Raw genomic sequence first — 11,698 nt, forward strand, 5'->3', positions numbered from 1 at the left:
CGGGCGGGTCAGGAGAGGTCTGCCTCGCCATGTGGTCTCCTCCGGGGCAGGCGGGAATTGAACTCATGCGGAAGCAGCTTTAGATTCTCAGTGCAGTGCTTTAACCCGCTGCGCCACCAGGGAGGTCCCTCTATTAAGAAATGTTTTAAAAGTATCTGTTAATTATAAAATTTGTTACTATCGAAGAATATATACAATGAAAATAATTTTGGAATGTAAAAAGTTAAACCAATTAGCAATATTAGAAATACAAAGTTCTTTTATTAGAGCCCTTACAGGAAACCAAACCTAAAAGCGATACTTTGTTTCTCTGTAATGGTTGATGTTTTCATGTAAAGGAAGTTTATATTTCCATGTCTTTTTACCTGTGTAGTACATTTTTTTTTTAAAGTAAATCTTTTTTCTTTTTTTTTTTTTAAGATTTATTTACTTATGCATACAGAACTGGGGTACAGGCCAGAGGTGCAGGGGTGGTGAGAGGATTCACCAGAAAAAGAATGGGGATCAGAACAGGCAGACTGATGAAGTACACTGCTGAGGGGAGCAGCAGGCGAGACAGGAGAGGTCTGCCATGCCATGTGGATCACCTCCGGGGGCTAGGATAGAACTAGCACTGAAGTGGCTGCGGCTCACTTGCAGTGCTGTGTCCTAACCTGTTGTGCCACCAGGGAGGTCACAGTACTATTTTTTATATGATCAAACTGTTGTTTTAATAATTGATGTTAACTTTAATTTAAAAAGTGATAAAATTCTTTAAGGCCAAATTCATATTTAGCTATATGATTCAGATTAATGAAACTTTATACAACTTTAATTTGGTAACTTCTTTGGACAAATATGCTCCATTAAAAAGTGATTCACCAAGGTAAAAGTCTGTGTTCTCTGTTTGCATTTAACATGTTTTTAAAATAAAAAGAATATGCTGTAGAAATTGGGAGAAAGTGAAGGCATAACTTGCATTTCCTTTTTAAATTCTGGAGGATAAAGAACAGAGTTTCAAAGTCAGTGGGTTCAAGTGTGCAGGTGTGTTTTTATGCAGTTCTGATTTATTTTTTTCTCAAAGTTTATGATGTATGAATCATTTATATAGCATATAATTTTGGAAATGTAAGCATATTTCAGGTACACTCCACCAAAGCTTCACACTTGGAGTGAGGAGATGCTTACCTCAGATACGTATAGTAGGTTGTCAACTTTTCAATTCTTGTATTATTAAATAAATGAAAGGCACTTTTGGTGAATTTAAAATAACTAGTTTTAAATTCACCAAAAATGATATGGGTGGTAATAGGGTGGTAGGATAAAGAGGCAAGCTGAAACTATGTTTATTTAAATTTTATAATAGGAATGACAAAAATCTGTATAATCTTAAAACCATTGGATATTTCCATTTTACTTTAGTTTGCTCTAACTTTTTTTTAGACTACAATAAACCAGCTAAGGAGTGAACTCGCCAAAGGTCCTCAGGAAGTTGCTGTGTATGTGCAAGAACTACAAAAACTTAAAAGTTCAATTAATGAATTAACACAGAAAAATCAGGTGAGAGTTTTAAAACTATCTTTACTGGTAAATTGACTTTATATAGCTTAAATTTTAATTCTGTATATTATTTATATTGGCGTAGTACTGTGTGACTTAACTATAATTTTTTTAAGTGTTAAGTATATTAACAATTATGTAAGTAATCTCTAGAACTTTTTCATCTTGCAAAACTGAACCTATATACACATGAAGTGACAGCTTCTCATTCACTTTCTGTCCTTCCTCCAACCATATCACTTTTTGATTTACTACTCTAGGTAACTTCTTTAAGTGGAATCCCGAGTATTTATCTTTTTGTCTCTGCCTTATTTCATGTGTGCTCAAGGCACATGCATGCTGTAGCATGTATCACTCTTTATTTCCTTTCTAAGACTGAATAACATTCTCTTTTGTGTATGTTATCATTATTATCCATTCACCTGTTTATGGACATTTAGGAGGTTTCTATCTTTGGGGTGTTTAAATAGTGCTGCTCTACATGGGTATACAAATACTTTGAGACTCTGCTTTTACTTTGTGCATAATGCAGAAATGAAATTGCTGAATTACATGGTAATTCTCTTTTCAGTATTTTGACAAAATAACCATAATGTTTTACATAGTGACTGCATCCTTTTTATATTTTGAACAACAATGTATAAGAGTTCACAATTTCTCCTTATACTAACAATTACTTCCGGTCTCCTATTTCTTTCCTTCCTTCTTTCCTCCCTTCCTTCCCTTTTCTTTCTTTTTAATAGTAGCCACCCTAATGGGTGCAAGGCAGTATTTTATCATGCTTGATTTGCATTTCCTCAGTGAATCAGTATCATAGACATCTTTTCATAAGCTTTATTGGTTATATCAGGTAGTTTACTTTTTTTGTTGTTGAGTTGCAGTTGTTCTTTATAGATTTTGGATGTTAAACTTTTACCAAATACATAATTTGCAGATTTTTTTTCATTCATGAGTGTTGCTTTTTCACTGTTGACTGTATCCTGTTATAAAGAAGTAACATAGTTACACTCCTGTGTCTCTTCTACTGTCAGCACTCCATCACTGCTCTACTTCTGATACTAGTTGTGTGGGTGTTCCACAAGTCAAACAGTGTTGTAACAGGGCTTGGTGTCCTAAAATTTAACTGTCATCCTACTACCATTTAAGATAACAATTGTAATTGCTGTTTGTATTTCTGACTAACAGGCTACAAATGGGATGCTATCACAACTCCTTCCTCAGGTTTGATTAATTTGCTAGAGTGGTACAAAGAATTCAGTGGTACAAAGAATTAATTTGCTAGAGGGGTACCAGATTACTGGTTTATTATAACATAGTATAATTCTGCAGCAGCCAGATGGAAGAGGTGTTACAGGGAAATGTATGTGGGAAAGGGTGTGGAACTTCCTTTTTGTGGTCCAAATCTCCATGTGTTCATGTGGAATCTTCCCAAACTCTGTTCTTTGGATTTTTATGGAGGGCTCATCACAAAGTGATTTCTGATCACTGTCCAGTGGTGATTAATTCAACTTTCAGTCCCCTCTTTTCCACCCCGAATGTCAGCAATGGTGCTGGATGTTTTAATCCTATACTCTTGGCTGGTTTCCATGGCAGCCAGCAACCTACATTATTAGGGGCTATCTAAAAACAATCTTATAAGTAAAATTAGAGGTGGTTTAAAGGGACTTTTGTGAATAACAAAAGACAACTTTATTACTCCTTTCTTGTGGAAATTCTAAGGGTTTTAGGATTTTAGGATCTTTGTTCAAGAAATGGGAATGAAGACCAAATGCAGAATTCTTATAAATTGGAAATAAAACATTTGATAGAGTTGTGGATATGTGTAATAAAGTGGCTGTTCTTTATTGATTTAAACCAAAATAAAACTGACACAAAAGTTTATTGCTTTGATTTTTGTTTCCTGTGCTATTTGCCTTAGGTCCCAGAAATCATTGGCTAATCCAGTATCATGAGCTTTGTCTTTATAGTTTCTTCTAAGAGTTTATAATTTTAGGTTTAGATCTTTGATCAGTTTTAAGTTAATTTTTTTGTAGTATAAGGTAGGGGTCCAGTTTCATTCTTTTCATGTGAGTATCTTGTTTTGCCAGCACCATTCGTTGAAATGATTGCCCCTTCCCTATTTTACAGTCTTGGTGCCCTTTTGAAAATCATTGACCTTCAAAATGAAGAATACATATTTTCATGTGTGTGTGTGTATGTGTGTGTGTATGTGATATATATAAAGAAAATCATTGACCATAGATTTCTGGGCTCTCTATTCTTATTCTTTGATTTAGTTCTTTGTGTTTATGTCAGAATTACCCTGTATCAATGTTTTGAATCTGTTTTGTATCAATGTTTTAAATAGGCAGTGTGATACCTCCAACTTTGTTCTTTATTCTATATTTTTTGAATGCTAGTATTTTCCATTTCTTTATAGATGAGCAACATGTAGTATTTAGTTTGGGTATGATTAATGTCTACTGCTATAGAGTGGCAGTAGGAAGCTATTAAACTCTTGTAGTTATAAAAATCATTGACTTTGCTTTAATAATTTGAATTTAATATTTTGTTGAAGTAGAGCAAGGGACAATCAAGGGGGGAGGACATGGTAGAAGGGAAAAAAAGAAATGTGTGCAGTTGGCTGTAATTATTTAGCTTCCTACTAACAACCAAGTGACCAAGCTTAACCTCCAACTTAGGTCAAGTCTTCAGAGACTGCAATTCTAGCCCAGTGCACAGTCTACCTTCTGAAAGACCCTGGGGTGGAACCTGCTAATCTGCTTCTGCTTCCTGAACCTAGAAACTGTGAAATAATAGTTATAATTTTAAGCTGCTCAATTTTAGGGCTGTTTGTTACTTGTACTATGGCTACAGTTGTCAAACTTCTTTGTTCTCAGGACTTTTACATTCTCCAAATTGTTATGGGCTCCAAAGAACTTTTATTTTGGGGCATTATATTTATGGCTAATTCCTTGTAGAAGTTAAACATTAATTCGAAATAATATTTGTTCATTCAAAGCATTAAATACATAAATAACAGTTAAAAAAGTATTTATTTATGCATATGAGTTGGGGTGTGGCCCAGAGGTGTGGGAGGGGAGAGAATTCACCTGAGACAGAGTGGAGAGCAGAACAGGTGGATCCACTGAAATACACTGCTGAGGGGATCAATGGGCTAGACTGGAGATGTCTGCTATACTGTGTGGGTCAGCTTCCTGGCAGGGATCAAATTCATGCTGCAGTGGCTACCAGTAGCTTCACAGTGCTAAGAGACTTATGCCACCAGTGAGGCCCCATAAATAACATTTCTTATAAAAAGCAGCTGTATTTGTGCTGTCATATTTTTGCAAATCACCTTTATGTGTAGTTTAATGCAGGATAGGTAGGTTCCATATCTGCTTTTACACTTAATCTGTTGTTACATAGTTGAAGTGTATGAAGAAATTCAGTCTCACAGGTAGTTGGACAGGTAAGACTATTTTAATAGTCTTTTCAGCTGATTATACCTATTTTTATTTGATGTTATACTGAAACTGGGTATGAATGAATTTCTCAAAAGTTAGTTATAGGTAGAATTTGAAACCTTATCCATGAAATTTTTGTGCTCTGTGATGTTAAAATTCATTAAAAGTCTTACCTGAGCATGACTTTGTAGTATATATTAGTCTTGGGGAAAACATTTGTTCACTAAGTTATGTAGACACGCTTTGACAATGATAGCCTGAAATGTATTGTCACTCAATAAACCTTAGATTGTATGTATTATATATATATTATATATATATGTTTGTGTGTGTGTGTATATATATATATATATATATATATATATGCATATACTCTCACACACATGCAGTACTAAAGGAAGTACTTTTATCCATTTTACAATATACAGAATAAAATTATGTTTAATGTGACAAGTTTGAATTGTTTTAATTAGGTAATAATAAGATCTTTTACTAACCTTAAATGACCCTTACATAAATATAAGGCTTTATAGTCTTTTTTTTTTTTTTTTTTTTTTTTTTTTTTTTTTATCCTGAGAGTGTTGTTTTGGATTTGCTTACCTGCGAAGCAGGCTCAGACATGCATCAGCTTTATTTTATCCTTCTTATTTGCTCCCTCCACTCCTTACCCCATGTCTTTGATAAACTGTAATTGTTCACAGTGGTAATGTGCAAAATGCTTTGAATTTGGACCTCTCTGAATGTGTTCTTTTGAAGGCTATTATAGAAAATGCCGTGGGCAACCTTTGTAGATCATAAGCAGCACAGGTAGGGTAGATGACATTATATGATGGATGGAAAAACAGTTGCTTTTGTGTTAATGTCAAGATTTTCAGTATTGGTCTAGTTTCTGACTGAAAAAAATAATTGACAAAAAAATATTGAAAAAATTTTGTCAGATCATTCTTCTATTTACCATTTCCAAATTCTGAACAGAATTATATGCTTATTTAAAACTACTATATCACACAGGTTATAGTAATAGGCGGAGTTATTTTGAGGGTCTCACATTTCTGCTTCCATCCTTCCATTGCTTTCATCTTTCCAGCAATTCTGGTTTTTAAGGTGCTTACGGGTCCAAACAAGAACCAGATAAAGCAAATAGCTACATTGCTGTGTATTGGCAATTTGGCAAAGCAGTATATTGATATGGACAAGTCCATTGCTCAAAGGCATGTTTAAATCCCAGCTTTGCCACTGACTGGTTGTGACAATCAGCTTCTCAGATATTGTTTCCTCTTCTGCTAAGAAGTTCTATCATATCCATTTATTGCTTAAGACCCATATAAATGTTAAGTAAATTATTAGGTGTTATAGTCTGCCTTGAGTAAGCATCTTACTGCATGTTTGCTTTTGTTTTTGTTTGGTCAGTGTTGTGATATGGGTTTTGGGCAGTACTACAGTAGAAGTTTTCCTAGTACTGTACCTAGCAAATCAGGGAAGTTTTCTGTGGCAGATAACTTTTTAGTTAAGTGAGCATTTTACAAGGCACATTTTATACATTTTGAGTGCTAAATTTGTAAAAGGCCTGGGAACATGTGAGAGAGCAGAATAATACTCTTGATATGTTGGAAATTCAGTTGGTTCTTTTTCACCAGCTATTTTGATGAACAATTAAGATGAAGTCCCTGAAATTGCTTAGTAAATTACCAGGCATTTAAAAACATTATTTTTACATTCATCTTAATTACCTGGGCAAGTGAATAATAGTCTCTATACGAAAACATTTTGAGAGAGTAATTGATGAAAAAATCACAAGAATGCTGGCTATTTAGGAATGAAGAATTTTTGTTTACCTAAATGCTACTTATGTTAAGAGATAGGCATAAGATTCATTTCATAATTTAAATACTAGTAAGTAGTATTTTGGGGAGCATGAATTGACTCATAGAGTTATCTAAATTGTGTTGTGAAAATTTTTTGGTGTTAGAATTATAATATAAGGCAAGCAATATTTTTAGATTATTATTTTTATGTACCTTGAAAGAAATTTGTAAACTAAGAAATGGTCTTTATTATAATAGGAAAAATAGGAATTAGTAGACTCAGGCTCACTAGATCAGTGAATAATATTGTTATGCTAAAGTGCATTATTTAATTGCAAAGCCCCAAATCAGAATCATTATAGTGTTATTCAAATAATTTCTGTTTATAGAAAGGAGACTATAATTATGTAACAACCCTTAAAGTAACTAGTGCTTTTGTTTTATGTCAAAATTTTGTTGGTAATTCTTTTTCTTAAACAATTATGACATATTTTTTCTCTGACCACTGTCCCCTTGTTCCTTTTTGTTTCACCTTACTTTTACCTCAGAGGCCTCAAGATGTATGATGGCCACTGTTTTTTGTTTGTTTGTTAAAGATTCATTTATTTATTCATACAGAACTGGGGTACAGACCAGAGGTGCAGGGGTGGTGAGAGGATTCACCAGAGACAGAGTGGGGAGCAGAACAGGCCTACTGAGGAAGTACACTGCTAAGGGGAGCAGTGGGCAGGTCAGGAGAGGTCTGCCACGCCACGTGGGTGGGGATCAAACTCATGCGGAAGTGGCTTTAGCTTCTTAGTTCTGTGCTTTAACCTGCTGCACCACCAGTCCAGTGTTTTTTTCTTAAGGTTTTATATATTATCACCTTGTCTGTTCCATAAATGCCCATTATATTTCTGTCATTTTTACTTTACTGCAAATAATTCTACCAAACGCCCTCCATTTTGTTGAAAATGGCTGCATTTCTTTTTCCTAATGGGTATGTAAATTTCCAAGGTGTGGCTATACCACATCTCCTTGATCCATTTGTCCCTTCTTGGACATTTAAACTGTTTCCATGTCCTAGCTTTTGTAATTCATACTGCTGTGAACATTGTGGGGTATATGGATTTTTTTTTAATGATTTCTAATTCTATGGGTATATGCCAAATAGTGGGTTTGCCAGGTCATATGGTATTTACATTTTTAATTTTTAAGGGTGAATTCAGATTATTTTCTATAATGGTTGTACCAGTTTACAGTCCTACAAATAGTGTAATTAGGTTCCTTTTTTTCTGTATTGTCTCCAACAGAATTGTCCCTTTATTGTTCAATTCTCATGAGTGTGATAGTTCATTATAGTTTCAATCTGCATCTTATTAGAAATGACAAACGTTTTTTCATATATCTTTTGGTCTTCTGAATATCTTCTTTGGTGAATTGTCTGTTCATTTCTCCTGCCAATCTGTTATTTGAGTTTTTTGTTGTTGTTGTTGCTGTTGAATTATATGAGGTCTTAAAATATATCTTATCTGTTATATATTGTTTAACTATTTTTTCCTATTCAATAGGGTGTCTGTTTAAATGTCTTGTATTTTCTTTCACTGTCTTTTTTTTTCACTTTTTAATTTGAGGTAACCTTAATTGTTTAGTTTTGTTTTCAATTCCCTTGCTATGCCAGAGGGGTCAAGTCAGCAAAAATGTCTTTATTATTGATATTATAGAACTTATCACCAATATCTTCCTATATGCTTTGTTGTTGCAGGTCTTATATCTAAGTCTTTAATCTATTTGGAGTTGTACTTTTGTGTATGGTATTAGTGAAAATCCAACTCTTTTTTTGTGTGTGACTTCTCAAATTTCCCAGGGCCATTTATGAAAGATACTGTGTTTTCCCCATTTTATGGTGATAGCTTTTTTATTATAGATAGGTGTTGTAATGTACATGTTTTTATTTTGGAATTTTTTATTCTGTTCCACTCAACCCTGTATCTATTTTTGTGTCAATACAGTATTGTTTTTAGTACTGTTGCTTAGTGAAGTTTGAAGTCAGGTAACATGATACCTGTATTTCTTTCCATTTTTCTTAGGGTTGCTTTTGTCTCTTGAGTACTTTTGTGATTCCATATAAATTTCACTTTTTTCATTCATTTTTTAAAAAATTATTGCTGGATTTTGATGGAGATCATGCTATTTTAGGCAGGGTAGTCATTTTATTATATTGCTTTTCCCCAGCCAGCAGGATGGGATATTCTTTTATCTCCTTATGTCACTATTTAAGTCTTTTAGTAACATCTTGACATCTTGTGGTTCTTGTTGTAAAGTTCTTTTACTTTGTTAGCTTGCTTCTAAGATATTTAATTCTTTTTGAGGTAATTATAAATGGAGTTGTTTTCTTAATTCCTTTTGATTCTTGTTCATTGTAAACAGGCTAGGATTTTTGTATGCTGATTTGCTGCTTTGCTGTATTGATTTATTGTTCCTAATAACTTTTTGATGTAGTCCTTAGGGGTTTCTATATGTAATATCATATTGTCTGAAAATAGTGATAGTTTCACGTCTTCTTTTCTGATTGAATTCCCATTATTTCCTGTGTTTGTCTGATAGCTCTGGCCAAAATCTCTACTAGTAAGTTAAACAGAAGTAACAGTGGGCATCCTTGTTGTGTTCCTGATCTTAAGGGGAAAGTTTCCAGTTTTTTTAATTTTTTTTATTTTGGGTGTTGGCTTGTGATATGAGGCCTTTATTATTTTGAGGTAGGTTCCTTCTTATCCCATCTTGTTAAGAGTTTTTATCATGAATGGGTGCTGAATCCCATCAAATGCTTTCTCTTTATATATTGAGATTATGGTATGATTTTTTTCCTTTGCTTTTGTTGATATGGTGTATTACATTGATTTACTTACCTGTGTTAAAACAATCTTGCACTCTAAGCTTACTTGATCATGGTGTGTAATAATTGTGGTACACTATTGAATTTAGCTTGCTAGTATTTTTTTGAAATTTTTGCATCGATGTTTATCAGGAATATTTGTCTATAGTTTTCTTTTCTTGTGCTGTCTTTAATTGTGGTCATAAGGTAATATTTCTACTATAAAATGTATTAGGGAACATCCCTTCTTGTATTTTTGAAAAGCATTTTGGACAAAGTGGGTATTAGTTCTTTTTTAGAAGTTTGATAGAGTTCATTTGCAATACTATCTGTTTGGGCTTTTGTTTTTCAGAAGATTTAATTACTATTTCAGTTCCCATGCTTATGATTTATTTGTTCCAGGTTAGCCTTGTAGACTATATTAATCTAGAAATTTATCCATTTCTTCAAGTTATAAAATTTATTGCAAATAGCTGTTTATAGTAGTCTCCTAGGATTTTGTATTTCTGTGTTATCAGTTGTGAGTCCTTTTTTTCATTTGTGATTTTTGTCCATTAATTTTTTTTCTTTTCTGGTTTGATTACTCTAGCTAGAGGTTTATCTATTTTTGTTTATCTTCTTGAAACAGCCATTAGTTTCCTTGATTTTTTTTTTTTGGTATGATCTTTTTGATATCTTTCATTTTTTTCCCCCCTACTCATGTTTTTATTATTCCTTCTACTAACTTTATGTCTTATATGTTTCTCTTCCTCAAGTTGCATTAGCTGTGATATTATATTTTTTATTTGGGTTTTTTCTTAATGTGGGTTTGTGTCACAATCTGCTCTAATACCACTTTTGCTGTTTTCCATAGATTCTGGTAGCTTGTATCATCATTTTTGTTGTCTTAAGATATTTTTGAATTTTTGTTTTAATTTTTTTCTTTTATCCAATTGCTTTAAGCAACTTGTTGCTTAGTCTCCATCATAACTTTTTTTTATTTCCCCTTTATAGTTAATTTCTATTTTTATGTCACTATAGTCAGAGGAAGTACTAGGTATAATTTGATGTTTGTAATTTGACATTGACTTGTGTACCAGGATCGGGTCTTTTCTTGAAAGTGTTCCATGTGGTGGTTTTTGGGTGGACTGTTTTGTAGCTATCTGTTAGAACTATTTGGTCTAGCTTCATATTATTTATGCTTTGTGTTTTGATGCATACATTGCTGTTAAGTGGGGTATTAAAGCCCAGTGGTAGTATTGTGTTGTTACCAATCTCTACTTCTGTCATTATGTATATTTGTACTCCGTCATTTGGTGCAATTTATTATAAATATTTGTCCTTCTTGTTGTATTATATCCCTAATCATAATATTGTGTTCTTCATTATCTTTTATTAGTTTTCTTAATTGGAAGTCTATTTGATCAGATATAAATAAGAGCTGCTCCTGTTTTTTTTTGTTGTTGTTGTTGTTGCTGTCTTTTGGTTTTTTTTTTTTTAACTCTTTTTCAACCTTTAACTCTAAGTCTGTGCCTGTTTTTATTGTTTTGGTAAGGTGAGTTTCTTGTAAACAGAAGATTTGATTTTGTTTAGAAACATACTCAACCAGTCTTCATCTTTTGACTGATGAGTTCAGACAATTTATATTTCATATATTTATTGAGATATAAGTGCTCATTGCCATTTTGTTTTTTGTTTTAGCTTGCCTTTTCTTTTAAAAAAAGGTTTTAAGGGCTCCCAGTTATGTTCATTTTTATTGTCTTTTTTATTTGAAAAATTTTTTTTTAAATTTTATTTTATTCATATAGAATTGGGGTACAGGCCAGAGATGTGGACGGTGAGAGGATTCACCAGAGACAGAGTGGGGAGCAGAACAGGCAGATCAAATAAGTACACTGCTGAGGGGAGCAGCGGGCAGGTCAGGAGAGGTCTGCCACGCCATGTGGTCACCTCCTGGGCAGGCGGGAATCAAACTCATGAGGAAGTGGCTTTAGCTTCTCAGTGCTGCGCTTTAACCCGCGGCACTACCAGGGAGGACCGAGGTAGACTATTTATATTCCCATCTTGTTAAGAGTTTT

At 33.5% G+C, this 11,698-nt stretch overlaps 1 protein-coding gene across 1 annotated transcript in view; it reads left to right on the forward strand.

The window, feature by feature from the left end:
* Positions 1-11,698, forward strand: part of EEA1 (early endosome antigen 1) — a 93,737-nt gene that overhangs the window by 46,203 nt on the left and 35,836 nt on the right. Inside the window, exon 11 of the mRNA XM_012735139.1 lies at positions 1,423-1,539. Within this exon, the coding sequence (XP_012590593.1) occupies positions 1,423-1,539 (117 nt within the window). The remainder of the gene's footprint in view (positions 1-1,422; positions 1,540-11,698) is intronic.

This window comes from Condylura cristata, unplaced genomic scaffold, assembly GCF_000260355.1.
Source record: "Condylura cristata isolate star-nosed mole 26May11 unplaced genomic scaffold, ConCri1.0 scaffold00004, whole genome shotgun sequence".
NCBI classification, from domain to species: domain Eukaryota; kingdom Metazoa; phylum Chordata; class Mammalia; order Eulipotyphla; family Talpidae; genus Condylura; species Condylura cristata.